General features: G+C 41.6%; 2 protein-coding genes and 1 long non-coding RNA gene across 4 annotated transcripts in view; 1 reads left to right on the forward strand and 2 right to left on the reverse strand.

The window, feature by feature from the left end:
• The first annotated feature begins 580 nt into the window (after positions 1-580).
• Positions 581-21,310, forward strand: LOC139584045 (sperm axonemal maintenance protein CFAP97D1). Its single transcript, XM_071415579.1, has 5 exons — positions 581-689; positions 964-1,044; positions 2,635-2,753; positions 4,963-5,146; positions 21,038-21,310. The coding sequence occupies exons 1-5, from the start codon at positions 597-599 to the stop codon at positions 21,194-21,196; spliced, it is 636 nt and encodes a 211-aa protein (XP_071271680.1). The 5' UTR covers positions 581-596; the 3' UTR covers positions 21,197-21,310.
• Positions 17,618-18,580, reverse strand: LOC139584046 (uncharacterized). The gene is made up of 2 exons (XR_011676674.1): positions 18,460-18,580; positions 17,618-18,017 (listed from the first exon to the last, which is right to left on the reverse strand). It is a non-coding gene; the product is annotated as an uncharacterized lncRNA (long non-coding RNA).
• A 2,928-nt stretch (positions 21,311-24,238) lies between the features above and the next one.
• Positions 24,239-27,012, reverse strand: part of LOC139530362 (neuronal acetylcholine receptor subunit alpha-7-like) — a 29,714-nt gene continuing 26,940 nt past the window's right edge. For both annotated transcript variants that reach the window (XM_071326688.1, XM_071326689.1), the window contains exon 10: positions 24,239-26,454. In XM_071326688.1, the coding sequence (XP_071182789.1) occupies positions 25,888-26,454 (567 nt within the window). In that variant the 3' untranslated portion in view covers positions 24,239-25,887. The remainder of the gene's footprint in view (positions 26,455-27,012) is intronic.

The following is a 27,012-nucleotide window of genomic DNA, read 5'->3' on the forward strand; positions in this document are numbered from 1 at the left end:
TTTTGAAAAAGAGAATAATGATTCGGGAAAATGTGCTCAAACAATCTAGATTGGGAATTACTGTCACCATTTGGCCTTTTGTGGTACATCTACTTTTTTAAACAAAATATAGCATCCATAGTCATGTGGATGTGTCAAGTGTTATGTTCTCTAACTAAGGTTTTTGAATAATTAGACTCCAGTTTGTAAAACATTGAAACGTTCAATCATTTAGCAGACGCCCTTATCCAGAGAAACTTGCAGTAGTGAGTGCATTCTTTTTTTTGTAAACAGACATTGATGTTTGTGGCAGCCTTTGCCTTCACGGCCTGTGTTTGGAGTAGAGCAGCTCTTTATTGAAGCCACTGGGGAGTAAGTCAGTCCACTAATAATTCATTGACATCCAATCTGCCCACATTAGAAACAGTAGCATTAGTGAGGGAGATACAGGTGAGTCATGGCGCCATGGTAACTGCCTTAGGCCGAGCGAGCCTTAGCCGGACCTCCTGCTTGGAGAATGGGGCGTGTGTGTGTGTGTGGGGAGGAGGAGGGGCGGTGGGGGGTTTATTGGCAGGTGCCCTAAAGTGCCAGAAAGCCCAGAGCTACACAATTGAAACATGCACAAGTCATACCAACCACTGAAACCTGCAACGAACAAGTACCTGCAGAAGAAATGGGACCAGACCAGATATGAGGAGCATAGGAATAAGGTATGAGATAAATGTGTCTGTTTGTGCCTGTGTATTTATACATGCACACATATATATCTGTAGACAAGTACACAAGTGGATACATGTGCATATTTATTAAGGTGTTAATTCATTAAAGCATATTGTCACATGCCTGATCATCAGGCATTTTATTTTCCTCCTGGATGATCTTCAGAAGCATTACTTACACACACCAAATTAATGAAGTAAATCAACAATGGATTACATATTTAACTTCAATAACAACCTAACATTAACTTAACATCACCTCCAGCTGAGTACGGCCAGGCCCATTGTGGACACTAAAGGCATTAGAACACCTGCACATGTTCAGCTGAAACTCAAGAAACTCCAGGTCAGTGGACACACACACTGGTTACAATGGTGTAATGATGGGGCGGTGAGTCGGAAGCAGGTGCAGGTGAAACGTTTTAGTAAAACATCAACACCAAGAACACGACACTAACATAAGGCAGTACACCGAGACACAAGAACAACACCAACTGGCTAGTGAACCTGGGAGAGTGACATATAAAGGGGAGGAAATGATGAAGGTAATGGAGTCCAGGTGTGAATCATAATGATTCACAGGTGCGCGTAATGATGAGTGCCAGGTGTGCGTAATGATGAATCCCAGGACCGGTGGTTATTACTCTGGGCTATGCAATCAAATATTTTTTTCAAACATTTTTTATTATACCATGCCTTACCATTAAGTGAATTATTGACAATACATATAATCAAAGGGGTGTACATTTGGCTTTGGTAATTCATGTTTACAATTCATGTAACTTTTAGTAATCATAATTGTTTATGCAATCAACTGACAATTTTCGGGTATACGACGTTGTGCAACGTCGTATGCCAGAGGGGAGGAGCAGGAGCAGACGTGACAAATGGCCTGATGATGTTACCTTACAGTGGTGGTTGAAAATATATATATATTTGTTTATAAAAGAAAGTGCCCTTGGGATCTGGAAAAATGAAATAAACATACACTGAATATACCGAACATTAGGAAAACCTTCATAATATTGAGTTGCAAACTCGGCCTATTGCCCTCAGGACAGACTCGATTCATCGGAGCATGGAGCATGTCGAAAGCGTTCCACAGGGATGCTGGCCCATGTTGACTCCAATGCTTTCCACTGTTGTGTCAAGTCGGCTGCATGTCCTTTAGGTGGTGGACCATTCTTGATACACAAGGGAAACTGTGCAGCGTTACAGTTCTTGAAACAAACCAGTGCGCCTGGAACCTACTACTATACACCGTTCAAAGGCAGTTACATCTTTTGTCTCGCCCATTCACCCTCTGAATGGCACACACACAATCCATATCTTAATTGTCTCAAGGCTTAAAAATCCTTCTCTAACCGGTCTCCTCCCCTTCATCTACACTGATTGAAGTGGATATGACAAGTGACATCAATAAGAGATCATAGCTTTGAACTGGATTCACCTGCAGTCTATCTTGTGGAAAGAGCAATGTTTTGTATACTCAGTGTGCTATCACACCATTATTGTTACTATAGGTTAAAAAGTATTGCAGTAGGACATTTAGTTTCATTGCAGACTGTATATGAAAGAAACACAGTAGATAAAGTGAAGTCATGTATACAGACAAACAGATATTTTCATCTAGCATAGCCATACAAATGGCCATAGACAAGGGTATAAAATAATTGTAAAACTGCTACTGTATCCTTACAACTACAATGTGTATGTGTCTCACATAGGCATTCAATATCTGAAACATTAGAATGTATGACTGTATCAGTCATAAATGTCTACTGATAGCACAGTCATTACCAACAAGGTTCGAATGTCAAAATATAGTGAAATATAACCTGTCACCTGAAGTGCCATATAACTGGTTAAATGTCAATATCTGACATTTTTCAAATGAGATATGTCTGCCATTACAACGTCTATTTTTATCGATCAGTTACAAGATGAGAGGCTGGTCACCATCGAGAGAGACAACCGTCTCCTGTCCTCCAAGCTGTCTGACATCGTGCGGTCCAAAGGTCTGGTCGACCACAGGAACCATTATCCCGAGAGAAGGTAAGGGCTACTCACGTTTCACGTTTAAGTCACCGTTAAAAACCTCTCAGCACTGTGTCACGGCAATACTCTCCATAGGAAATGTAATACTCTTGTGTTTTGCAGTGATATTATATAACGTTCAGTCCATTATTCATAGGATCAATAAGTATTTGACGACTAACTGTGGACATTCTTTGTCAAAAGAAAACATGGTGGAATATTAAATGATTTTTAAGGCTTGTCCATCCATCAAATCCTCTTTGTAGATAATGCCTCACAGAATGGTGTACTGATACTCAGTTCTGCATTCACTATTCAACTGTTTATTGGATTGGGAGAGTTGTAATTACAATACTGACGCATATAATAAACTGTCAAATCAAATCAGATGTTATTTGTCACATGCGCCGAATACAACAGGTCAAATCAAATCAAATCAAAGTTTATTTGTCACGTGCGCCGAATAAAACAGTGAAATGCTTACTTATAGGCTCTAACCAATAATGATTTAAGAAGGTAAGAAAAAATATATAAATGAGTGTTAGGTAAAAAATTGAAAATAAAAAGTAACAAATAATTAAACAGCAGCAGTAAAATAACAAGCGAGGCTATATACAGGGGGTATCGGTACAGAGTCAATATGCGGGGGCACCGGTTAGTTGAGGTAATTGAGGTAATAGGTACATGTAGGTTGAGTTAAAGTGACTATGCATAGATTATAAACAGAGACTAGTAGCAGCGTAAAAGAGGGGTCTGTGTAGCCCTTTGATTAGCTGTTCAGGAGTCTTATGGCTTGGGGGTAGAAGCTGTTAAGAAGCCTTTTGGAGCTTGACTTGGCGCTCCGCTACCACTTGTTGTGTGGTAGCAGAGAGAACAGTCTATGACTAGGGTGTCTGGAGTCTTTGACAATTTTTAGGGCCTTCCTCTGACACCGCCTGGTATAGAGGTCCTGGATGGCAGGAAGCTTGGCCCCAGTGATGTACTGGGCCATACGCACTACCCTCTGTAGTGCCTTGCGGTTGGAGGCCGAGCAGTTGCCATACCAGGCAGTGATGCAACCAGTCAGGATGCTCTCGATGCTGTAGAACATTTTGAGGATCTGAGGACCCATGCCAAATATTTTCAGTCTCCTGAGTGGGAATAGGCTTTGTCGTGTCTTCACATCTTAGTGTGTTTGGAGCATGATAGTTTGTTGGTGATGTGGACACCAAGGGACTTGATAAACGTAAACTCCACCATTAGGCCTACTTTACATTGATTTACTGCACCAGTCCCTGGATATTTTAAGGGCTTTTAAGATTCAGGGGAGAAGTTAAAAGAGCAAAGAGAGATTTGTTTAAGTACATTGGTTACTGTAGCTTCATTCACCTCAGTCGCTCTAAAAACACATAGCCTATTAGCTATACAATTAGTCGCTACACATTAACTCCCATTAACTCAGCACAAGGACACAGGGACAAAAAACTATAATTTAATGCACAGAGGGATCTGTTAGCAGAATAAGTATTTTATTAACAAAAGGCAGAGGTAGAACCACAGGTTCAAAAGTGGTGAGGCAAAATTTGTGTGTGTCTTTTCTGGTTCCTGGAGTTTTTCCTGTTGGACTAGTCTTGTAGGATTATGGCACCCCCACTTTCAAAGTTCTTGAAATTTTCCGCATTGACTGACCATGTCTTAAAGTAATGATTTACTGTCGTTTCTCGTTTCTCTTTGCTTCTTCAATTTCACGGCGGACAGTCTAACCACTGAGTTGGTTAAAGGTAGACTCAACTATATGACATAGATGCACAAAGTAAACAGTATAGTGGTTTAATTTCCACAACAACTAAGAGCGTTGTTGCTCGAGGCTAAACTTCTCCTCTGTTTTGGACCTGCTGCTACCACTCTGTCACAGCGTGAAATGAACCCATGCACATGTGCAGATACGCTGTGTAACTGTGTGAGAGCGAAGTCTTGCACCTCACTTATCACAATATCTTCGATGCTGCTCATGGTCACGCTATTCTGCTGAGTCTACCTTTAAAAGTGTTATAATGCCATATACAAAACGCTATATGGGAAATAGTGTCAAGGACTAGTGCACTACTACCTGTGCCATAAAGGCCCAGACCCTTTGGCTAAAGTCATAGTACCTTGGATGATGGTACAGTAAGTTAAACTGAACATACATAGTGATGTGTGGAAGACAGAACTAAACATTCTGCGTCTCTCTCTCTCGGTGCTGTAGTCTGAACGCTGAGAAGAGGAGGGATGAGCTGCTGCAGGTGACTAATCAGAACCAGGCCATCTACCAGCGAATCACGGCCCGTGAATCTGACTACCGTCGCCAGCTCTGGTTGGACGACTGGGAGACGGTGGTGCGCAGACGTGATGACATCGCTCGTTACCCTCGTTCTGTCGCCAACAAACAGGTGCGATCAATGTGATACAAGTCCATTATAGGAACATTGTTTTCCTCTCTGAGATAGGTGAGAAATTGATTCAGGCAAAACTGATTTGACCTGAATTCCTGTTTGTAAAACTGAGGTGCGTTCAGTTCTCTTGAACGTTTGCTACATTGCAGTTTGGTTTGTACTGAACGACATGTTTCACCAAAACTTACTTGAACAGACTTTGAGCTACGTTTGATCCTGTTTGGTGGGTGTGGCGAGGTGTGGCTTGAAGCAATGAATAATGTTTTAAAGGGTAGTGGCCATGCTGACAGCGTTCCCCAATCCACAACCCAACCCCTTCCCGTTTTTCAACTGGTAGTTCAGTGCAGATCAAATAAAATAAAATGTATTTATAAAGCACTTTTTACAAAGTGCTTATACAGAAACCCAACCTTAAACTCCAAATAGCAAGCAATGCAGATGTTTTCACGTTTAAGGTAAGACCCAGGTGTAGACAGTTTCGAAATAACAAAAATGTATTATTCGAACAGGGGCAGGCAAAAGGACAGGTCAAGAGCAGGCAGAGGTCAGTAATCCCGAAAGGTGGGGAAATGTCCAGGACGGCAGGCAGGCTCAGGGTCAGGGCAGGTAGGAATGGTCAAAACCGGGAAACAAGAAAACAGGAACTATAGCAAAGACAGGAGCAAGGGAAAAATCAACGAACAAAACGAACTGGCAACAGACAAACAGAGAACACAGGTATAAATACACAGGGGATAGTGGGGAAGATGGGCGACACCTGGAGGGGGGTGGAGAGAATCACAAAGACAGGTGAAACAGATCAGGGTGTGACAGATGTAGAAGCACAGTGGCTAGGAAAAACTCCCTAGAAAGGCAGGAACCTAGGAAGAAACCTAGACAGGAACCAGGCTCTGAGGGGTGGCCAGTCCTCTTCTGGCTGTGCAGGGTGAACATTATAAGAGTGCATTAAGGCCAGATTGTTCTTCAAGATGTTCAAATGTTCATAGATGACCAGCAGGGTAAAATAATAATCACAGTGGTTGTAGAGGGTGCAACAGGTCAGTACCTCAGGAATAAATGTCAGTTGGCTTTTCATAGCCAAGCATTCAGAGGTTGAGAAAGCAGGTGCGGTAGAGAGAGAGAGTGAGGGAGAGAGACAGTCGAAAACAAGGTAGCACATCCGGTGAACAGGTTAGGGTTCCGTAGCCGCAGGCAGAACAATTGAAACTGGAGCAGCAGCACAGCCAGGTGAACTGGGGACAGCCAGGAGTCATTAAGCCAGGTAGTCCTGAGGCATGGTCCTAGGGCCCAGGTCCTCTGGGAGTGGATGGAGAGGGAGAGAGGGAGAGAGAGAAAACGCTTCAGAATGCCCATGGCCAAGAACAACGTGTTCAAACATTAATTAGTTCCTTGTGCTGTTGGACTACTAAATGTAAGTGAATTGTATCGGTATGATGTACTTATCTATCTAGTGCAGTTTGGACCATGGTCGTTTGTGAGTGAATGTATTAATGTCTATGTTGTTAGTGTATGCAACATGATGGATTGACTGGTTTAAATGTGTATGATGTGAGAACGTGTGTGTATGTGATTCTTTTACTGGAAGGTGATGCCAAAGAAAATGTCCATCCTGGATGGACAATAAAGTTTTATTCTATTTTATTATTCTATTCAAAATTAGAGGGAGCATACATAACCTTTTCACATGTACGTTCCAAATCTCTCTAACGGTCGCCCCAGTGTGAGTTGTTTTATGCAAGTGATGTCAGAATGCACTCACTGTTCCAAAATGTGATGATTACGCAACAGGACCGTTAACACACGTTGCCTGCTAATTATCTATAGGCTATGTTTCAACTTGTCAATTTCAAAAGATTTTCAAACAAGTTGTATTTTCTAACAACAGTTTGAATTTAGGTGTGTTACGCCTCCTCATTCATTCACATAGAACTAGCCGATTTCAGCGTTGCGGACAATTTATGTTTGAGGCTTTCCTGAGCTGGATAAACTTCTCTCTTTCACAGCCCACCACACTTCACTGATGTTTGTGCAGATCAAGTATGCATATATTTGCGCAGTCTTGCAAGAATTTGAACCTTTTCTTGCTGGCGCTCGCTTTGCCTTCCTTTTTGTTTTCCTTACAAATAATAACTTTGGACACGTGTGCGTTACTTTGATAGCAAGTTCCTTATTTTCTGTATATCGTGTTGCCGTTTCTACAGTACTGTAGGCGCATACGGTATGTAGTATGTATGTATGGAGCATAATGTATTTACAGTTTAATTCACATGTTTTGAAGTACTTGTGACAAATAATGCATTCCGATTATTGCATCTATTGTAATGGACACCTAGGATGTGTGTAAAATACTTTTTTGAAGGTTTTACTGATGATAATGAGCTAAGCTATTTGCCAGCTATGTGTGGCGCCATGTTTGTTGACATTATACAATGCATTCTGGGTGTCAAGTAATCTGTCAACCGAAGATGTTGTAATGAGGTGAAGGAATGGTTCACTCATCTTTTGCGTGAACTTCTGGAAGTGAATGAAGGGAAGTAGATGATCGTAGAAGACACACCCCCTTCAACATGCATACTGTAAATAGACCAAACTCATCTTGTCTCTTCTTATTATGTTTGGTTGATGCGAAAAAATGAACATTCCGGCGCGCACAAACTACCCATCGTCGGATTACTTAAATTACTTAAATTATTTCGATCAACGGTGAGCTCACCTGTGATGTGATTAATTATAAATAGCAATTGCTGTGAGCTAATTCATATTGTAGTTTCTGTCAGCCGAGAGTCATAGAAATATGACCGCTTGTGTTATGTCAATCTTTCCTCAGTTAGCGCTCGGACAAATGTAGCCTACATTTTCCGGTTTGGATGATTGTGTTATGCTGTCGTTTCTTCTGTGAATGTCTGAACATTGCATCCATAACTGGTCACATTCAGGACATGACTTTGTAAGGACTGTGTTTGTGCAAAATGTTTCTGTGGAAAAAAATTGTGGACAGCTCAAAGGCTGATTGTTGGGTCAATCGAAAATGGGTGTTCTAAATAAGTGTTCTAATCACACCGTTTGATTGTACGCAACAGGGACCACTATTGAACGATCACACCCGTTTGATGGTATGTGTAAAAAGGTTAAATTCACACTGGACACTAGATAAGACAGGATAATTACACTAAGTATAACAGACTGACCCTATCCCCCCGGCACATAGACTATTGCAGCATAGATACTGTAGGCTGAGACAGGGGTGGGTCAGGGGACACTGTGGCCCCGTCCGACGATACCCCCGGACAGGGACAACCAGGCAGGATATTACCCCACCCACTTTGCCAAAGCACAGCCCCCACACCACTAGTGGGATTTCAACAGACCACCAGCTTACTACCGTGAGACAAGACTGAGTATAGCCCACAAAGATCTTCTCCACTGCAAAAACCCGAAGTTGCACAAAACCGGACATGAAGATCACGTCAGTGACTCAACCCACTCAAGTGACACAACCCTCCTAGGGTCGGTATGGAAGAGCACTAGTAAGCCAGGGACTCAGCACCCGTAATAGGGTCAAAGGGAGAGAATCCCAGTGGAGAGAGGGGAGCCGGCCAGGCAGAGACAGCAATGGCGATTCATCGCGCCAGTGCCTTGCCATTCACCTTCGCACCCCTGGGCCAGAATACACTCAATCATAGGACCTACTGAAGAGATGAGTCTTCAGTAAAGACTCAACCCTTTCACACGTACCATCACATGGGTGTGATCATTCTACAGTGGTCCCTGAAGTGTACGATCACACCCATGTGATTATAACGCTTATTTAGAAAGCTTATTTAGGTCAGTTTCGAATGACGCAACAATCAGCATTTGAGCTGGCCACACTTTTTTCAGAAACTATTTACACTATTTCAACTGGCGACCGGGGTCAGCCCACAGGCACCCAGCCCGCCACAACGAGTCGCTAGAGCCCGATGAGCCAAGTAAAGCCCCACCGGCCAAACCCTCCCCTAACCCGGACGACGCTGGGCCAATTGTGCCCCGTCCTATGGGACTCCTGGCCACGGCCGGTTGTGACACAGCCCGGGAATGAACCCAGGTCTGTAGCAGTGGAGGCTCCTCAGAGGAGGAAGGGGAGGACCATCCTCCTCAGCGAACTTCATAAAAATAAAACATTTTAAACATTTTAAAAGTTATCATTTTTAGATAAAACTATACTAAATATATTCACATTTCACCAAATAATTGATTAAAACACACTGTTTTGCAATGAAGGTCTACAGAAGCCTCAACAGCACTCTATAAGGTAGCACCATGGTGTAGCCGGAGAACAGCTAGCTTCCGTCCTTCTCTTGGTACATTGACTTCAATACAAAACCTAGGAGGCTCTTGGTTGTCAACCCCTTCCGTAGACTTACACAGTAATTATGACAACTTCCGGAGGACGTCCTCCAACCTATCAGAGCTTTTGCAGCATGAATAGATAAGTTGTCCACCCAATTAAAGGATCAGATAATTAATTTAGTATTGAACGCATAAGCTACAGCTAGCTAGCACTGCAGTGCATAAAATGTCGTGAGTAATTGACTCAAAGAGAGAGAAAGACAATAGTTGAACAGTTTTCAACAAATTAATTTCTTCAAAAATGAAGGAGAAGCAAGAGAGAGAGAGAGTTACACTTACTTAGCTAGCAAATGCAGCTGGCTAGTTTAGCCTACTCAAACACCCAGCTCAAACAGGGATGCTATGTTAGCTAGCTGTTTATGACTATCCAACACAACACTGCAACTCTTCCAAGTCAAGGTAAGCTTTTGGTTTTATTAATTTATTGCCATTGCGCCGGTGTAACTGCTTACTGACTAAACACTGTAACGTTACTGCATGATTGATGCAGGCTTGCTAACGCATTAGTTCTATTAGCTATGTTGACTAGGACTTTACTTTAGCTAATATGGGGACAACGATGTAGGCTGTGTGTAGTGGTTATGACATGGTTTGACTTGGAAAGTTTATTTTGCCCATGAAGGCCTGATTCACGCAGTCTCCTCTTGTCACGCCCTGATCTGTTTCACCTGTCTTTGTGATTGTCTCCACCCACCTCCAGGTGTCACCTGTTTTCCTCATTAGTCCCTGGGTACTTATTCCTGTGTTCCCTGCTTGTCTGTTGCCAGTTCATCTTGTTTGTCAAGTCAACCAGCGTGTTTTTCCCGTTCGCCTGCTTTTTCCTTCTCTCTGTTTTTCTAGTCCTCCCAGTTGTGACCCTTGCCTGTCTGGACTCTAAACCCGCCTGCCTGACCATTTCTGCCTGCCCTGACCTTGAGCCTGCCTGCCACTCGGTACCTCCTGGACTCTGACCTGGTTTTGATCTTTTGCCTGTCCACGGCCATTCTCTTGCCTACCCCTTGGATTATAATAAATATCAGAGACTCAAACCATCTGCCTCCCGTGTCTGCATCTGGGTCTCGCCTTATGCCCTTATACATCTGAACAGTTTATGTTGAGATGTGCATTTATTTGGGCTGAAATCAGAGGTGCAGTTAACTCTAACTTTTCCTCTGCAGCTCAGGTAACTTTGTCTTCCTTTCCTGTGGCGGTTCTCATGAGAACCAATTTCATCATAGCGCTTGATGGATTTTGCGACTGCACTTGAAGAAACTTTCAAAGTTCTTGACATTTTCAGAATTTCTGACCTTCATGTCTTATAGTAATTGTGGACTGTTTCTCTTTGCTTATTTGAGCTGTTCTTGCCATAATATAGACTTGGTCTTTTACCAAATAGGGCCATTTTCTATATAGGACTCCTACCTTGTCACAACACAACTGATTGGCTCAAATGCATTAAGAAGGAAATAAATGCCAAAATGTTATTTTAACAAGGCACACCTGTTAATTGAAATGCATTCCAGGTGTCTACCTCATAAAGCTAGTTGCGAGAATGCCAAGAGTGTGCAAAGCTGTCATCAAGGCAAAGGGTGGCTACATTGAAGAATCTCAAATATAAAATATATTTTGATTTGTTTAACACTTTTTTGGTTACTACATGATTCCACATGTGTTATTTCATAGTTTTGTAGAATAAAATGTAAAAATAAAGAAAAAACCCGTGAATGAGTAGGTGTGTCCAAATGTTGGACTGATACTGTATCAATCGCAATGATTAATTAGCTATTTAGTTTCCTCATTGCACCTTTGCATTTATACCTGTCAATCAAACACGGTGGGCAGGGCTTTGGTAACGTGAGGCGTAAGAGGTTGCCTGGGCTTGCTAGGTATTCTCAGACAGAAATACCGGTTCATTTCTTGAAGTACAGTATTTCTGGATAGGAGAGGAAGAGGCGAAGCTGTACTATATACTGAATAACTCTTTATATACTGAATAATCTTTGCTATGCTGGCTAGGACAGCCGGTGAGTAAGGAGTTTGCGGGAGGAGACACAGGGAGACAGATCAGGCATTGTGCTTGCTGCAAGCTACTAGCAATGATGGCTAGTATATGTACGACATCGATTGTACGATTACGACTCTGAACTGCAGTCAGGTTTAGGCCCTGATGAGGACAACAAGCACGCAGATGAGCTTCCCTGTGACTGTTTCTGACAGTTTGTGCAGAATTTCTTCTGTTGTACAAACCAACAGTTTCAGTAGCTGTCCGGGTGGCTGGTCTCAGACGATCCTGCACGTGAATAAGCCGGATGTGGAGGTCCTGGGCTGGCGTGGTTACCTGTGGTCTGTGGTTGTGAGCCTGTTGGACTTACTGCCAAATTCTCTAGATTATCAACAACAAAAAAGGTTTTAACAACTGCTTGAAGTTCTGAGCCAACCTGGATACCAACAAAGATCCTGAAGGAAATCGACGAGTACCAGCAGCTTTATGCTATGGAGGAACAACATACTCCATTGAGGATAGATCCAGCTACCTCACAAAAGAACGCCAACCCAACCAAAAAAATAAAGAGATAAATCTACAGACACGGACAATTAACTTACCGTTGAAGTAGAGGCTAGTGCTGTTGCTGGAATCCATGCAACACTTAACAAGTTGTGTGAGGAGGTACCAGGGCTGAGGGGGAACTTGGAGTTTAGTCACAGTGAAATTCTCACACTCCTAGGAGATAAGTCACTCACAGCCAAGGTAAAAACCCTCGAATCCAATATGGATTGTCTACTCAGGGAAAACAGGGGGATGACAGATTCGCTACCAGACATACAAACCCAAAGCATGCGTGATTTTATTTTTATTGGATTTCGAAAAATGCAGAGGGCGCAATGAGAGAGTTCATGCAGTCCACCTTGAAAGTTCCTCTAGAGACTGTAAACAAGGCGGTTTCCCAACGAGTGCACAGGCTTGGAGCTCAGAGAGACAAGACCAAGGGTCCCCAACCTGTCATCCCAAAATAGGGGAAGGGAACATAAAGGGCCAAATTCAGTCTCAATTACCAATTTCACCGGAAGATAAACGAACGTTGCAAGAGACTGTATCCTGTACAGAAGCAACAGAGGGAGAGGGGTAAGCGTTGTGGACAAACTCTTTATAGAAGGACAGTTTTTTCCAAGACAGCTCCATAACACCGTGGTTATACTAAATTCTACAGGGACACCAGTTTACGGAAAAAATCATGGGGATTGTAAAATATCTTAACAGTCTGAAGTTGATAAACGCGCACACACACACTCAATTACACACTCGCTTACACACACACACGGACACACACACGGACGCACACACACATACACACTTGATCGCTCTCCCCTCTCTTTCTCCCTCTTCTCTCTCTCCCTCTCCCCCTCTATTGTCTAGACCTTGTTATAATTCAATATGTTTCTTGTTTGTCCATCTTTTGTATGTCTTTGTCTACACAGTATATGTTTACAACAAGCAATGGGAAGATATCAGAACCCATTGTATATATAGCCATTGATTCTTGAATAACTTATAAATGCTTCATGAGCTTAGTTCAACTATCTATGAGAACCCAAAATATAAGCTTGTTTTACTCCAATGTTTGTAAACATTGTAAATGTAAACAAACACTGTATAGCCTCATTACATGGTTAAAACAATAATTGCATCCACAGTTCTATTATTCTGAGAGTGGTTACATTTCTCCAGGCCCATCCCTCAGCATTTTACCAAAACAGAGGCTGGTTATTTTGTTTTGTTATTGTTTCATCTGTGGATTTGCCCTTTAAACAGCTGCATATTATCAAGATATCAAAGTGTCACCAACATAAGGTAAGCAATAGTCCTATAGCAAATGCAGCATATGGCATTCATTTTTCACATGTAAATAGCACTTTTCAGTAGTGCTCAAAGCCTGCCATGCCATGAACACGGCATTTATTTTTCAACTCGAATCAATGAGCCCAATCAGTCCTCCATGACAACAAAATCATAAACAGAGTAGGGCTGGCTAATAAGTCCTTAGTTTTGAGGTCATGCTCAGGTAAAACAATTTGGCTAATCTGTACTTCCATATTTCCAAGTCCTATTCTTGAAGATCAAGGTGTGTAACATTTATTGGAATGACTGGAATTCTGATAGACTTTGGATTTAAATGTTAAGATATAATTTAATCGTATTATTATATGTAGTAGAAAGCGATGGGTTAGAAGAAGCCTACATAACCAACCCATAAAATAAAACTGTATATGACCAACTATGTAAACTTTAACATTGATTTATCCTGCAATAGATGTTGTTCAATTGGTAACATGCATTTTTGTCTTCTTCTTAAGGGCAAAGTAATCTAAAAGTAATAGAATGTAATCAGATTACGTTACTGAGTTTTGGTAATACAAAAGTTACGTTACTGATTACAATTTTGGACAGATAACTAGTAACTGTAACAGATTACATTTAGAAAGTAACCTACCCAACCCTGACTGTTGACAGGAAACACTCTACATCTTTAGATGAAGTTGTGTGGATAAAGGAATGGGGCGGTGAAATAAATATCTGTCATGGAAAAAGGATCTCAAAACGTGTGATGATACTAATTAACAAAAATTTCAATCCGAATGTGCAAACAGTCAGGAATGATCCGCAAGGAAGTTGGACCCTTTTTAAATATGAAAGTGGATGAAATACAGATTTGACTCATTAATCTATATGGTCCAAATCAAGATGATGCACACTTTTTTGAAAATATTTATTACAATCTATTAAACTTACAAGCAACAACTGATCAAATCATTATGGTGGGATCCTACAACACAGTACTAAGTACCTCAATAGACCGTAAAGGAAATCATTCTACAAACGATCATCCTCGTGCCCTTAAGGAGATCACAAATATTATGGACACATTAGAAATAGTGGATATTTGGAGACTAAAAAACCCTGACCTAGTGAGACATAGATGGAGGAGACTTAATCAATCCAGTTATCTTTACTACTTTCTTGTCTCTTTCTCTCTAGCATCAAAGGTTAAACAAATATTGATAGAAGACAGAATGAGATCGGACCATCATCTAATTGACCTTCACAAAACTCTTACAGAATGCCCACTTGGACAGAGATATTGGAAATGTAATCAAAGTCTACTGTTGGACAATTTGTTCTTAACTAAGACAAAATAATTAATAACTTAATTTTCCCAGTACATTATAGGTTCAGCAAACCCCTTATTGTTTGGGATACCTTTAAATGTACCTTCAGAGGTCATTCAATGCAATATTCATCAGTAAAGAAAAAGCTGTTTTTGTCTAAAGAGACAAGACTACCAAGGGAAATACAGGAACTAACAGTACAGGTAGATACCAATAAAACAGTACTACAGAGGTACAAAACAAGTTAGAGAAAAAAAACAAAAGGACGAACTTATTCAAAAACAATCAAATGTTAACTATTACAGAAATAAAGCAAACTGGATGGAACATGGAGAAAAATGCACCAAATTCTTCCTGAATCTTCAACAAAGGAACGCTACCAAAATAATTTGCAGAAACTCGTTACTATAGACGGAGTCATCGATGATTCTCCAAATTATATTTGAAAAGAGGGAGCTAAATATTATAAGCAGATGTTTTATTTTACTCACCCTCTGAATGAAGATTACTGTAAGGAATTATTTCCAAATATATATATATATATTTTTACAATTAAATGGGGAGGCCAAATTACAGAGGAATAACTTTTTGAGGCTGTTAAGTCCTTTCAGTCTGGAAAAGGGCTTGATGACATACCGGTAGAGGTATATCAAGCCTTTTTTGATATACAGCTTGTTTTAACTAGTCCTATATACATGGTAGTCTGTCAGGTACTCAGCAGGAAGGCCTGAATTCACTATTATTAAAGCAATACCCAGATGGAAAATACAAAGATCCATCTAAAAATCTGGAGGCTTCTTACACTTAGTGCATAGCATGTTAGTAGGTTTTAGTAGGTGCATAGTAGGTTTTACCAGGTATTGTTCATCCTGATCAGACAGGTTTTTTACTTGGACGATACATTGGAGATAATATACGACAACTACTAGAAATAATAGAACATGAAACATCCAAGAAGCCAGGCCTGGTATTCATAGTGGATTTTGAAAAGGCCTTTGATTAAGTAAGACTGGATTTTATATATAAATGCCTGGATTTTTTCCATTTTGGTGAGTCTCTTATTCAATGGGTAGAAGTAATGTATAGCAACCCCAGGTGTAAAATAGTAAATAGCGGCTACTTCTCAGAGAGTTTTGAACTGTCAAAAAGAGTTAAACATGGGTGTCCGCTGTCACCATATATTTTTTTACGGCCATCAAAATGCTAGCTATTAAAATCTGATCAAATAACAATATTAGAGGATTAGAAACGCAAGGCTTGAAAACAATGTTGTCCATGTATGCCGATGACTCAAGTTTTATGTTAAGTCCGCAAGCTAGAGCCCTGCAATGTGTCATTGAAGATCTAGATAACTTTTCTGGCCTCTCTGGGCTAAAACCTAATTACTATGAAGTGTACCATATTGCGTATTGGATCTTTAAAAGACAACTTTTACATTACCCTGCAGTTTACCTAAAAATGGTCTGACAGTGAAGTAGACATACTTGGTATTCATATCACAAAAATAAAAACAGTAAATTAATCCTCCACAATGAATTTCAATAGAAAACAAGTAAAAATAGACAAGATCCTGCAACCATGGAGAGGTAAATACCTGTCTATTTATGGAAATATTACACTGATTAACTCCTTAGTCATATCTCAGTTTACTCACAAACTTATGGCGCTGCCTACTCCTGATGATTCATTTTTCAAATCATATGAGCAAAAAATATTTCACTTTATCTGGAATGGTAAACCAGACAAGATAAAGCATGCCTATGTATATAATGAATATGAACTGGGTGGGCTGACATTATTAAACATAAAAGCACTAAGCCTCTCTCTAAAAGCTTCACTTATTCAAAAGTTTTACTTGAACCCTAAATGGTTCTCAAGTAGATTACTAAGAAAAGCTTATCCCTTGTTTAAAAATAGCTTTTTTGCCTGTGTGCAGATTGCCATTTTTTATTTTTCATTAATTGAAAACGAAACCTTGTTCAAAGTATCTCTCTTTTTCAAACAAGCAATGCAGAGCTGGTTACAATTTCAATTGGTTTCTCTAAAATACCTGTATTTATGGAAAAGGTGTTTGAGAAGGGTATTATATTTTTAAATGACATTGTACATTGGAATGGTAGAGTTATGTATTTCATGGAGCTATCAGAATTGTATGGAAAGGTCTGCTCAATCCATTCGGACCCCTTGACTTTTTCCACATTTTGTTACGTTAGAACCTTATTTTACATTGTAGAATATTAGTGAAGACATCAAAACTATGAAATAGTACATATGGAATCATGTAGTAACCAAAAGTGTTAAACAAATCAAAATCAACTTTTATATTCTTCAAAGTAGACACCCTTTGCCTTGATGAGAGCTTTGCACACTCTTGGCAATGTAGAAAATAGTAAAAATAAAGAAAAACCCTTAAATGATTAGGTGTGTCCAAACTTTTCACTGGTACTGTATATATATTGACATAGTGACTGTGTGTGTGAGAGCAAGAGGGACCCATTTGGTCATTAGTCTTTACAAAAACTTCTGGTTGTCATTTGTCATGGCACCATCACGGTATCCCCACAATAGATGGGAAGCCCACCTGCCTGCTCTGCCCCTTCAGTACTCTGACACAATATTTTATTGAGCAGTAAAGCTGTTCCTTGACTCAACACTGTTCAAGCTGCAAGCCAAAGGAAGTAAGAGGATAGCTTTGCACAAGCCTTTGCTTGTGCAAGCCACAACGGCTCATAGGAGCAAGAGCCTATCTCCTGTTTCTGTAGTGTGAGGCAGCAAGTACACCCCCTGAATAAGACAGGGATCAAACTGTCCAACCTTCAAATCTCAGTAAGGACACTAACAACAGGGCACGTAGATGGTTATGCAAGCCATAGGTATAACTATATTGCATATTAAGTTGTTCCATGTCGACTGGAAAATGAGAGCCATGCACAATTAACCATGACAAAGTATTTTATTAGATAGAGACATTGTCCTACAGGTAGTAGTTATTCTTAGAATCACTGGTGTTCAACAAACAGGTTACGATCTACACAAAGTGTTCATATGCTGTAGGTTTCCTTGATAATGGTTTTCAACATACTGTATGACTGGCAGAACCTCATTGGAGAGCAATAACATTTCTGTATTGTTTTTGCAGAACATCTTATTGAACCTGTGACTAGTGGTAATTGTAATTTTGACTGAACACTTCAGGCAGTTCAGAGAGATTGGGTAAGCCTGCCCTCTTATTCTTCATCAGTAAAGTTAGAAATATTAGTGGTATCAGTTGGAATGATATTCCGTGTTGGTTTCTATCAGCTATAGACGGAGACAGGTCATCAGCCAGAACTGCCTGTGAAAAAGGAGCACAAATTATGCAAAAAGGTTAGCATGGATGGAAACCTAAAACACAGATGAGCAATGTACAACTCATGATAAGTGCACTAGTCCCAATTCAATTCACATATCCTACTGTTTTTTATTGTTCACAATAACTGTATGCTCCAGTTCAGTGCATGCCATAACCAATCAATCATTCACTCAATTTATCCAAGTGTGGTCTTATTGAGTCCAATGAGGTGTTATAGCACACGTAGGGATGACAAGGTTCACACTGTTAGGCAAGAGAAAGGAACACTGAACTAAACGAACCAATTGTACAAATCCATTGCTCTTCAATCCATGAAAGGGAGTAGCTGAGTGCAGACCATTGGAAGAAGGGGAGGGTATCAAGGCATCTTTCAGACATTTTGGTGCCCCTCCAGCCCTTGCTTTCTATGGGAGAGCATCCTTACCTGTCTGATGGTGGGCAGCTTGGTCAGTGGCATCTGGAAAGACAGAAGGGGGCAGTGTCTGCTGGAGGAGCTGCTGGGGTTGCCCATACACAGCAGTGACATCATAGTTTCCTGAGAGCTGGAACACAAAATAGATAAGTTGAAAGGAACACTGTCAGGTCTGGGGCAAATTAACTAACATAGAAAAGGATTTTCTTTCAAAAAACTTGGTAGCCTTCAAATCAGACAAAATGTGTTCCACGATGTCTTGTTGTGACAGTAGCTAGTTAGCTAGGCTAGCCAGTGAGCTAGCTAGCGAATGTTAGACAGTAACCAAAGATTTTAGAACTAACCCAAGATAGTCCAGAGCCTGTCGTTTCCATGGGAGAAAATGAATAAAAGTGGACAGAACAAGCAAGGAGGTGGGCAGAGCCAAGCACGAACTATAGAGATCCTATTGGCACGCTCTAGCATTTATTTGCATATTTCCGTAAGGGAATGCCTGCTCTGTGTGTATGCGGTTGTGAAATCACTAAATTCACCCTTGCACTCCTAAACAACACAATTTTTAGAAACTTTGGCTAAGGGTGAAGTCTACAAAATGTGTTTGTTAGAGAATCTAGTTTTGGAAAAAAGAAACTGTATTTGAGATCAAATGTTTAATAAAAAATTTGCAGAATGTCGGCCAAAATCCATCTTGATCCATCTCCTCCCGCTGCCTGCCAGTGGGCTTCCTCTCATCACCATATTTGGTAGTGAGTGGAAGCGCCAACCGGATGTTTCACATTGACACATCCAGTGAAATAGCTGGCTCATTGTTCTATCTGTGGTAGCTGGCTTCATATAATAGCCAATTAGCCATATTAGCTAGCTACTAGTAGCTCCCCTCCACTGAGCTCCTGCAAACTCCTCGCACACACTGGCTGTTGTTCTTCTTCTTCTGTGGGGTTTGACACTGGCCGTTGTTGCCGGGACAGCCTAAAAACACACCTCATCGATACAGCTACAACCAAAAGTGACTGTTGCTAGAGTCTATGCTATCCAGTATCCTTGGGACCTCCCTACCCCATTGAAGTTGAAATTTAAATTGGTTAGGTAAGGGTTATGATTAAGGTTAGGGTTTAGGGTAGGGACGTCCTAAGGATCCCGGGATAGCACTGACCCTGTTGCCAGCAAGCACAGACAACCTCTTCCACCTCACGTTACCAAAGACCCGCCCACTGTGTTTGATTGACAGGCCTAACACACATCGGGAATGAAAACGCAAAGGAGCAATGAAGGAAAGAAAATAGCAAAATTATGCAACTTAATTTTAGGAAGGTGTTCCTAACGTTTGGTACACTCATCAGTGGCGGCTGCTGAGGGGAGGACGGCTCAAAATAATGTCTAGAACGGAGCAAATGGGAATGCATCAAACAGATGAAAACCATGTGTTTGATATATTTGATAGCATTCCACTCATTCCACTCCAGCCATTACCACATGCCGGTCCTCCCCAATTAAGGTGCCACCAACCTGCTGTGATACTCAGTGTACAGGAGGTGAAATACTTATGGAGCATATGTTTGGTGTACTTCTTTGTGTCAGTGGAGGTCTGTGCATGTAGGAAGGGCAGAATGGACCTCCCTTTTTAAAGAATACAAAGGATATATAAAAAAAACTCAAGGTTCATAGTACTGGGATAGCAGGTAGCCTAGTGGTTAGAGCGTTGGACTAGTAACCGAAAGGTTGCAAGATCGAATCCGCGAGCTGACAAGGTCATTCTGTCGTTCTGCCCCTGAACAAGGCAGTTAACCCAGTTAACCCAGTTAAGCTGTCATTGAAAATAAGAATTTGTTCTTAACTGACTTGCCTGGTAAAATAAAACTGTGTGCAGAACTATGCAGAGACCTTTTTACACACTCCAATTAATTTACAAGCATTTCAGGTGGCAGTCTGGAACACTTTTTGGAATCTAAAATGTGCTAGCTAGCTACCTGGGAGATGAAAGCCCTGCAGGTTCAAATCAAATCAAATCGTATTAGTCACATGCGCCGAACAACAGTGAAATGCTTACTTAGGAGCCCCTAACCGACAGTGCAGTTACAAAAAATACGGATAAGAATAAGAGATAAAAGTAACAAGTAATTAAAGAGGAGCAGTAAAAAAATAACGATATATACAGGGGGGGGGGGGGGGGGGTGTCGGTACAGATTCAATGTGAGGGGGCACCGGTTAGTTGAGGTAGTATGTACAGAGTTAATTAAAGTGACTATGCATAGATGACAACAGAGAGTGGCAGTGGTGTGGAGAGGGGAGGGGGGAGCAATGTGAATAGTCTGGGTAGCAATTTGACTAGATGTTCAGGAGTCTTATGCCTTGGGGGTAGAAGCTGTTTAGAAGCCTTTGGAATGTCTAATAATGATTGGTAGCAAAGAACTAGCCAGGTCCCATTCTGTACGTGCTGTAGCAAACTATTGTCATGCCATGCAATGTTTGGCTTGACAATGAAGGAACACAGAGCGGTTGACTTAAGTACAAACAGACTGGGCCATCAGGCTAACTAAGAAGTGACGTGCATATCTTTGTTCTCGTGTCCCCTTACTTCTTCTGTAAGTAGAAATCCAAGCGGAGGGTGAAGTTTGCGGGCAGTGACTCGGGACAAAGTGAGAAGTCTTCAGAAAGCAACCGCTACAGTGACACCAACACTGACCAGGAGGTGGATGAGGAGGAGGAGGAGAAAAAGGAAACAGAAGAAAACAAAGATACTCTAAATTAATGATGAAGTGGAAAAAACGATTGAAATAAGCATTACTTTTAGTTTTAATGAAAAGTCTGTGATGTTGTATTTTTTCATGCTATCAATTCCTGTTTTAATAAAGAGGTGCTATGGCAGAAATGTTTTGTGTCAATTAGTGTGCTAGTGGGTGGTGTAGTGCTAAGTTGCCCCTAGATGCTCATCTTGGGTAAGTTTAGCATTTTCCCCATGGGCACTAATGGTTAAGGTTAGGATTGGGGGAGCAGAAGCTTATCCTAGATCTGTACCTGAGAGAAACTTCACTCCGGAGTGCTAGTGGGTGGTATGCACCTACCTTGACATTGCACTTCTCTCCCACTAGATGGCAGCAAATGCATGAGTATTGATGAGAGGGCCATATGTATTTCCTTAAGCAGGGCTCTGTTAATTATACAGGGGAGTGAAGAGAGAGAGGAGAGAACATATATTACTTCTCTGAAGACAAATTACTCTTCTTGCCAGGAGAGGAAACATCCAGATCCGAAGGGGGTAACAAACAAGGGGGCATCTCACCCCATTTGGCTCCTACTAGTTACTTATTAATCCTAGAATTTCAACAAGGTCTCTGAATCACTGCGCTCTCCTAATCCGCTCTTGTAAACCTGTTCCTTTTTTTTTATTACAGCCACGAAGCCTCACTAATGACTTGTTGGAGGAGACACTTTCCTGTGTAGCACACATTCTTACAGAGAACGGTTCTCTGCTGCTTAGACAGCCAGGTACAGTGAAGTACACGTTTGTGGGCCAAATGGCCCACTATGTAGGGAATATGGTGGCATTTGGGACGTACGAGTTAATTCGCCGTGCTTGTTACTAACGCATTAGCGTTGCTGTCATGATGTGCATGTCCATCTGGAAACAAGAATTATCATTAAGCAAACTGGTGTGAGCAGGAAACTGGAAACTAACATGTCAACAAAAAAGAGAAAACCGTGGACTGAGAGAATAACTCGGTCAAGCACAGTACACAGACAGGCGAACAGTAAACATTGGTTTTAGCCCCACCAGCCAACTCACAGAATGGGTTGCAGTTGTAGCCTTCCCTTTTCACACTAAAAACCAACCCAAACCAAACTTCTGTCTCTGAACTTTTCTTTCCACATTGTCCTTTTGAGTTCCTTCAACTATGGTGGATGTGTAACCAACCCAGCCCAGTACAGGTTGGTTTGGCTCTGTTCAGTGTGGCTCTCTAGTGTACAGTATCAGCCCTAAAAACAAGTGAAGAAATATCCCCGGTAATTCTATCCTTTGGTTTGTAAAGTAAAAATAACAGTCCCTTGAACTTGAAAAATTCAAATTGAAACTGTTCTTTTGAATAGAGGCGTCCATAGGGTTTATTCAACTCAGTGGCTTATCGCTTGTGAACATAGGGAGCACACAAACACACACACATGCACACACTCTATACGAGGCCCCCTGAGGAGTGACTGTAAAATTTAGAAAGTCTTGGCCGTTGGACCCATCTACTCTCGGAGGCTGACATCACACAGATGTGTTGGTTATTAATATCTTATTGTTAGTGAAAGAGAGCATGAATGGGCCAGATGGCAGAGCCTTGGGAGGAACCCTTAAGAGTAGAAAGGGAAAGCACACTAAACAATACGAGAACGGAAGCAGACATTTTGGCCCAAGAAGTATTGTCGGCGCACTGGCCTCTTTATGAAGCCCATTATTATTGTCGTGAAGATGATGCCGTGTGCGTGCGTGCGTGCGTGCGTGCATGTCCATGTGTGTGCATGCAGCCAGCCCTGTGTGTGTATAGAGAAATATAGGAATCCACAAACCGGGAGACTGATCCGCCTTGTGTGTTGGACAGGAGAGCGGTGAAGCCCTGGCAGCTGCTGGGCGAGGTAAGAGTGTCATCCCGGGGTCACTGACTGGAGAAGCTGGTTCAAACATTGGCCATTCGCCCAGATGAGGAGCGCAGCACTTGGCCTTGTGAGCACGGCGCACTTCAACTGAATTGAACTCACTGTGGAAAAAGTATTAAACAACTAGAGGAAACCCATTGGCCCTGAAATATTTACGGTCAAGGCATCTTCCAATGCTTCCCTCACAAACAAATAGTTGTATATTTAGTATGATAATGCTACTGTTCCAAAAATACTTATTTTTAACAACAAAAAATAGAACAAGGAACAAAAAAAGGCAGATGTCCAAAAATGTTATCTTTCAAATAACACTGGATTTAAATCTTGGACCTAGACTTGAGAAAGCTCTTAAAAAGGAAAACATTGATAGAGAGAACCCTGATTCTAATCAATGAGTTTTGGCCCTGGGTCATTCTGTTACATATGGTACAAACCTCAGAGACCTTGTTGAAATTCTAGGATTAATAAGTACTGTAATAAAAAAAAGGAACAGGTTTACAAGAGCGGATTAGGAGAGCGCAGTGATTCGCAGTGACCCTGTTTCAAGAGGTGACATTACAGAAGACTGTAGTACCCCTCACTGTCTGATCCCCCCCCACACACACACACACACACACACACACACACACACACACACACACACACACACACACACACACACACACACACACACACACACACACACACACACACACACACACACACACACACACACACACACACACACACACAGAGAGAGATAGATAGATCTAAATTGCATTCTGTAGAATTAGAAAGGTATACTGTGGCCTGGGTGGACTAGCGGTTAATGCAGGGTTTCTCTAACTCGGTCCTCGGGACCCCAAGGGGTTTTTGCCCTAGCACTACACAGCTGATTCAAATAATCAAATATAGCTGTGTAGTGTTAGGGCAAAAAACATGCACCTCTTGGGGTCCAGAGGACCGAGTTTGGAAAACGGTGGGTTAGTGCCAGCACCTACAGCCAGTATCGTCGTGGTTTAGAATCCGGCCCACTGCCTTCGTGACACACTCTCTGTCTATTTCTCCTCCAATAAAAAACAAATCCTAAAAATATATGTACAAAATTCAATCTTCCATCCTGTGACACTTCATCCATAGAAACATGAATAATTGAACGCAGGCTTCATACACATCACATCTAGAAAAATACATTTATTTTTGTGCATGGATCAAAATGTATTCTGGGCATGGATGCAAGTGCACATAAATGACAAAGGTTAAGGGTTAAATGATAAAGGTGGACGGGAAGAGCGGTAGGCTCCCATATTGCTTTTACAGTACAGAGGAACAGTTGAGGAGAACAGAGGGCGATGGAAAACGTAAGCCAGGGTCATATTCAGAAGGAATGAAACCATTTTGAAAGATATTGAGCTATCACCTGGGGGTGTATTCATTACTGCACAACGTAGCAAACTGCTGCAAAACGTTTGGCAATGGAAACAAGAGTTTCTATTGGACACATTTAGTTAGATCCTTCCCGTTTGGTTCCTGGTGAATACACACCTGAAGTATTCGAGCAGAACTTGTCCTTCATTCCAGGGTGACACTAGGGATCACTGCACTCCACTGCACCTGAACTCCCTCATTATACGCTTTTCGTCCAAACACTTACGTCAAATGTCATAGGTTCCATGCATGTCAAATGGGTCAGTGACACAAAGCAGTGCAATTGTGAAACAAAGAATAAATAGCACAAAAATCACAAGTCCAAAACACTATGTTACAAGTATTACTGGCATGGCTGTTCTCTTGGGAATTGAACGTATAATGCAGAAGGAAAGAAAACAGAAATGATCTACATTTTGCAATTGGGGCAGTCTCTTCAATTCACTCGAGCAAATCTATGGAACGAGCTTTAGATTGAGAGAAACTCAGCATGAACGTTACAGAGATTTCCTTTGAAAGGCATAAACAATGGAAACTACTTTTTCCATTTTACATGTACTGTACATGAATGAACACTACAAACACCAATCTTTTTTGGAACAAACATTTTGACCCATGTATTCTTCCAATAGCCTGTGATAAAATAACATAAATCCTTAAGTTATCTAGCTAACATATTAACAATCGTATATATCTCTTGAATTTCTGTTTAATTTAGCTCAGCTTGAATATGCGTTTTTTGATTGTTGATTAATATATACTATGCCAATTTCAAGTGTATATTTCTCAAAAATATGGATTTCAGTTAGCTAGATGGTTAACTCAATGATCCTGCTTTCTGGAACATCCCCAATGTGCTACTTAATATATACACAGTCATTGTTGATGAAGACCTCAATTGATCACAGATTCACACCACATAGGATGAACACATTTGTATTGCTATAAGTTGTGCCATTATAATAGCCACTCTAAATACAGTAACGTATATGAAAAATGTGAAAATACTGAAGAGTGGGGTAGTCAGCTTATATAAGTCATAGGTAAAGATGTGTTTGGGATATAAACAGTATACAATACATGTGTGTGAGTGCAGGTGGGAATGTGTGTGTGTGTGTGTATATGTGAGCTTGTGTGTGAGACTGTACGTGTGTGTGCTTTTGTGTGTGTGTGTGTGTGTGTGTGTGTGTGTGTGCATATATGTACACCCCCTCCCCCTCACACACACACACACACACACACACACACACACACACACACACACACACACACACACACACACACACACACACACACACACACACACACACACACACACACACACACACACACACACACACACACACACACACACACACCCCCATCCCTCCCATCCTCCAACACAACACAGCCCGCTCAGGTGAAGAAGTCTTTGGAGATGGCCTCCACGAAGTTTGGCGCTGACATGAGGATGCCGATGGTGCAGAGGATGGTGAACACAGAGAACGCCATAAGGCACAGCCGGTCAATCACAGACGCCGCAAACTTCCACTCATTGCACAGCGACTCGTCCTCGTCCTGGCCCCGGAAGCGCTTGGCGATGTAGCGCACCTCCTCCAGGATCTTGGACATGTCGGAGTCCACGGGGCTCGCCACCCCCACCCCGGTGCCGCCTGCCACGCTGCCCAAGTTGGGCAGCCCGGCCCCGGGTAGCAGCACCTCCTCGTCCCCTGCCCCCACCAGCCTGGAGCAGATGACGCCTGAGTCGGGGGTGGTGGTGTAGTGCATGCCCTCCATGCCCCGGAAGCCGATGTAGAGCATGTTGCCATTGGTGGGCTGGAGGGTCCCCTGGCTCATACTGAGCTCCACACTGGAGAGGCTGTTGCGCGGATGCTTGTTGTGGCAGGCCAGACGCACACGCTCCTCGCCGGGCCGCTTCATACGCAGGAACCATGCGCACCAGTTCAGGAGCACCACACGTGTCTTTGTGGGGATGTGTGGGAGTGAGAGAGTGAGAGAGAGAGAAAGTGTGTGTGTGTAAGCGTGTCAGTGTTTGTGTGTTTATGTACACCAGGGGGAGGAGAGACAAGAATAGAATATCAACACCAGAGGAGAGAAACATGAACAGGAGATGATCACTATGCAAGCATTGTGCATTAGCTCCCAATTCTAACACAGACGCTGACAATTTTAATATGGCTTTTCACTCTGATTATGTTCTCTTGGTATACTGTAGCTATACATGTTTTAGAGAAAAAATATCAGTTTACAACATTTTTCAAATCATATAGATCTGCTCCATAAAATACAGTTTAAGTCGGAAGTTTACGTACACATACATTTAAACTCAGTTTTCACAATTCCTGACATTTAATCCTAGTAAAAATTCCCTGTCTTAGGAACACAACTATATTTTAAGAATGTGAAATGTCAGAATAATAGTAGACAGTGATTTATTTCAGGTTTTATTTCTTTCATCACATTCCCAGTGGGTCAGAAGTTTACATACACTCAATTAGTATTTGATTGCATTTCCTTTAA

Source organism: Salvelinus alpinus, chromosome 9, assembly GCF_045679555.1.
Source record: "Salvelinus alpinus chromosome 9, SLU_Salpinus.1, whole genome shotgun sequence".
NCBI classification, from domain to species: Eukaryota; Metazoa; Chordata; class Actinopteri; order Salmoniformes; family Salmonidae; genus Salvelinus; species Salvelinus alpinus.